This window comes from Limulus polyphemus, unplaced genomic scaffold (genome assembly GCF_000517525.1).
Source record: "Limulus polyphemus unplaced genomic scaffold, Limulus_polyphemus-2.1.2 Scaffold8317, whole genome shotgun sequence".
Taxonomy (NCBI): domain Eukaryota; kingdom Metazoa; phylum Arthropoda; class Merostomata; order Xiphosura; family Limulidae; genus Limulus; species Limulus polyphemus.
Window position 1 is genome coordinate 9263 of NW_013673927.1, and position 4568 is coordinate 13830.

Sequence of the window (4568 nt, forward strand, 5' to 3'; positions counted from 1 at the left end):
GTGTGTCTAAGTCAATGTGTAGTTATCTACGAGCAGAACTGACTTGTGTGTCTAAGTCAACGTTTAGTTATATACGAGCAGAACTGACTTGTGTGTCTAAGTCAATGTTTAGTTATATACGAGCAGAACTGACTTGTGTGTCTAAGTCAATGTGTAGTTATCTACGAGCAGAACTGACTTGTATGTCTAAATCAATGTGTAGTTATCTACGAGCAGAACTGACCTGTGTGTCTAAGTCAATGTTTAGTTATATACGAGCAGAACTGACTTGTGTGTCTAAGTCAATGTTTAGTTATATACGAGCAGAACTGACTTGTGTGTCTAAGTCAATGTGTAGTTATCTACGAGCAGAACTGACTTGTATGTCTAAGTCAATGTGTAGTTATCTACGAGCAGAACTGACTGTGTGTCTAAGTCAATGTGTAGTTATCTACGAGCAGAACTGACTGTGTGTCTAAGTCAATGTGTAGTTATCTACGAGCAGAACTGACTCGTGTGTCTAAGTCAATGTGTAGTTATCTACGAGCAGAATTGACTTGTGTGTCTAAGTCAATGTGTAGTTATCTACGAGTAGAACTGACTTGTGTGTCTAAGTCAATGTGTAGTTATCTACGAGCAAAACTGACTTGTGTGTCTATGTCAATGTGTAGAATATATTATTGTTTTAGATATAAATATCAGATATTAGTTTATAAAACATCAAATGTAGGATATGAATACAGGTAATTTAGGTTGCAAAAGTTCTACCACTATGGTGTTCAAAAACATGTAAAGAAAAGCATGCAAATTTAAGATCCACATCATATTCAAGCATCAAAAGACATTCACTATATAAATGCAATAAGCCTATAAATAGAGAAAATTTTTAAATCTTGGCCGGGGCTGACAATGAACAGTAGTTAAGAATAACACAAAGCCCATAAATTAATAGACTAAAACTGGGTTTGAATGAAACCCTCTTTTCATTAATTTTATAATTTTCAACAGACACTAACTAACAGTCACAAAATCATTTTTCCTAAAAGATAGAAATATTAAGAAAAACAAACATTTTAAAATAACTCACTTGTTAATGCTTCGAAGGGATCCACTGTGCGACTGTATGATCCAGAAAATAGTTGGTTTTGGATATCCAGTGGGAGGGTTACAGTCTAGGGTTAAAGGGGAACCTTCCAAAACGTACTTTTTTTTCGGATGTTCATCAGGAAAGGAGTTTAACTCTTGAAAGAAAATTTGATTAATACATTTAACACTTCACCTACATATCACAAGTAATTATAACTGTACAAAATGAATGTCCCAGCTTAGGGATTCCACAACATTTGAAGAGCATTATCTCTATAGACTAAAACTACATGTTGATTTATCACACATGTATATGTAAGGACATGAACGTACATTCACAGCGCTAAACAAACATGTTTTATTTCTAAATACATGGAGCTGACTCCTGGGAGTGGTGAAAAGAATTACAGAAGATGACTGAATTATATGAACAATAGTTGAGGTGGTGGGAGTTTTGAAAACAAGCAGGATACTCTGAACTACTGAATCTGTGGAAGTACTGCACGTATCACAATTTTGAAGTGTTCAACACAGATGTACAGGTACATAGTACAGCACAATGTCAAAGTGTTCAACACAGACGTTCAGATACTGAGTACATCACAATGTTGATGCGTTCAACACAGACGTACAAGTACTGAATGCATAACAATGTGAAAATGTTCAACACAGATGTACAAGTACTGAGCGTATCACAATGTCGAAGTGTTCAACACAGATATACAAGTACTGAATGCATAACAATGTGAAAATGTTCAACACAGATGTTCAAGTACTGAGCGCATCACAATGTTGAAGTGTTCAACACAGACGTACAAGTACTGAGCGCATCACAATGTCGAAGTGTTCAATTCAGACGTACGAGTACTGAGCGCATCACAATGTCGAAGTGTTCAATTCAGACGTACGAGTACTGAGCGCATCACAATGTCGAAGTGTTCAACACAGACGTACAAGTACTGAATGCATAACAATGTGAAAGTGTTCAACACAGATGTACAAGTACTGAGCTTATAAACATATGTGAAAACAAACTATAAAGAAAATATCTATATAAAGAACAGCATGCAGTTTGATAGAAAGATACAAATTTCTGCAAATAACAATGAGACATGAAAGACAAAAGAGTTAACTTAGAGTTAAAACAATTATTACTCACATGTTAAATACTGAAATTGTATTATAGTTGTTGTTAATAAGTTTTTGTGTGTGAATTTCTCATTTGTCTATAGACACTTAGAGTAACAGTACTGTCTCCCCGGTACCCAGGTTTTGAAAGCTTCTCTAGATCTGGTGTCTTTTACTAACTAAACCAATTGGTTTGTCATTTTTGATCAGACCATTTGGCTCAAAGTGTCTTTTGTACTAAAGATGTTTGGCGAGTATAACATATTGCGGAATAGGCTTAACCCACTTAGATTTAGCCTCATAGTCATTGAGACACTCTGAATAGCCAGCAGAGTTGTTCAGAACATTACGTACTTAACCTCATGTTTGGGTAGTATAATAGGCATGTCACTAAACTGTTTTAATTACTTTAAATACATGGCACTGCATTTAGATTTTATCAATTTTGTGCATTCAAATACAAAATATCACAACCATAAAAAAATTTTGTATAGGAAGCATGAGTTTCCTCTCTAGTTATAAATTATTTGTATACAACCAAGCAAGACAACACAACCTTATGCCCATTTCACATATAGATCACAAGACAATGAATAGAGGCTCCACTCTACATGGGGAAACAGAACGCAGGTTCCACTCTTATGTTGGAATGTGTAGATTTGTACCCTATTTTAACAAGATGTGAAGTACTATACTCACCATTTAATTTTTCAAAATGCTCATTGTTTTTGTAAGAGATTGATTATTTATATACTGAAATAACACAGTCAACAAACCTTGACTACTCTACAGATATGTGGTTCCATGAAATATGAAATACCAGTTTTATACCAAATATGAAAGACAGAAAGTATATCTCACTTTAAAGCAAGAAATTCACATACCTGATTTTCTTAAAAAGACAGCATTAGACATTGATGTCCCATGAATATTTGATGCAAAACACTGGTATAAGCCTTCATCTACATCATCTGGTTTTGTGAAGACTAGAGTTCCCCTGCGAGGCTGCTGGCTAATCCTACGATCATATGCTACATAATCAAATTCTTCGCCATTCTTGATCCAAGAATATCTGGAAATAGGATTCACATTACTGACAAATCTAAATGGTTGCTACTTCCAATGGCATAAAAATAAATTTTTGTTTACAAATAACTGTTCAAAAACAAGAATAGAAGTAATTCATACAAAGATTCTTAAGGAGGCATGCCCAGTAGGATGCAACCGATGAAGAAACAAACACATCTTGTATCAAACAGTTATAAAGGACAGGCATAAATCTTTCTCAATGAGACAACCTTCTTCTTCCTCTTCATTTGACCTTAATCCCTTCTAGTTTTGGGGTTGGTTACTTCAGCAGTCTTCGTCCAATAATTTATATCCTCCATGATTACACCTATCTCTTTCATGTTTTGATCTCTTTTACCTTTCTATCTCAGTTTTTGACATCCTGGCATTCCAATTATTATTCTCAATGAATTATTTTCCTCACTTCTTTCCACGTCCCATACAATCTCAGTCTAGCTTCATGAGCTTTTTCTGTTATCTTACATAACAGTATCTTACAGAACAGTATCTTATATATCTAATAATATGTCCATTTTCTAATATCATCATTCTATCCATTAAGAATCACCCAACATAATATTCACATTTCTATTCTTTCCAGAAAACTTTTTCTTTCCATTACAATGCCCATGTCTCTACTTCATATAATGGAAATGGTTTAATTACTGTCTAATAAATCTTAATTTTCAATTAAATGATTCCTTACTCTCTCTCTCACTTCCTGGTTTCATACCCATCTCGTTTATAAGGAGTAAAGGTATTTAAACTTATCTGCTTGGGTTATTGTGCCTATCTATTAGCCTAATATGAAATGTAGAATAATGTTGTAAGTAACAAACTCCTACAGGTTGTTTACTTAAATAGGATCCCATAATGGGTGTCATTATAACTAAGAAACATACTGTTACGTCTCCGTTTGTTAGTTAATTTTCCGTAAATTCGTTCCGACAAAACTTTAGTGACACAAGTCCTTTCTTAAATAAAACTGGTGTTACGTCTCCGTTTGTTAATTAACTTTCCGTAACTTCGTTCCGACAAAACTTTAGCGACACAAGTCCTTATTTAATAAAACTGGTTTATTCTTTCCGAATATAACTTTACGATACACTTAATTTTAACAATCCCGATAAAACAAACGCTATAACTACGAACGTGCTCAATAATACTCTCTGACTGCAGATAAATTACTCACTGTCTACACACACATTGTTGTCACGTTGTGAGCATCCTATTTATATACCAGACTACCCTATATCTAGTAAATGCTAGAGCATTCGCCAAAGTACAGGATAGTTCTAGAAAGTAGA

The 4568-nt window shown here is 34.3% G+C and overlaps 1 protein-coding gene across 2 annotated transcripts in view; it reads right to left on the reverse strand.

Moving 5' to 3' along the window:
• Positions 1–1046: 1046 nt before the first annotated feature.
• The window catches only part of LOC106475265 (neuroglian-like), a 9661-nt gene continuing 6139 nt past the window's right edge, over positions 1047–4568 (reverse strand). The window contains exons 3-4 of one of the 2 annotated variants that reach the window (XM_022379421.1): positions 3078–3265; positions 1047–1220 (exon numbers count right to left, since the gene is read on the reverse strand). In XM_022379421.1, the coding sequence (XP_022235129.1) occupies positions 1063–1220; positions 3078–3265 (346 nt within the window). In that variant the 3' untranslated portion in view covers positions 1047–1062. The remainder of the gene's footprint in view (positions 1221–3077; positions 3266–4568) is intronic. The other variant, XM_013935963.2, reaches the window with a different exon arrangement.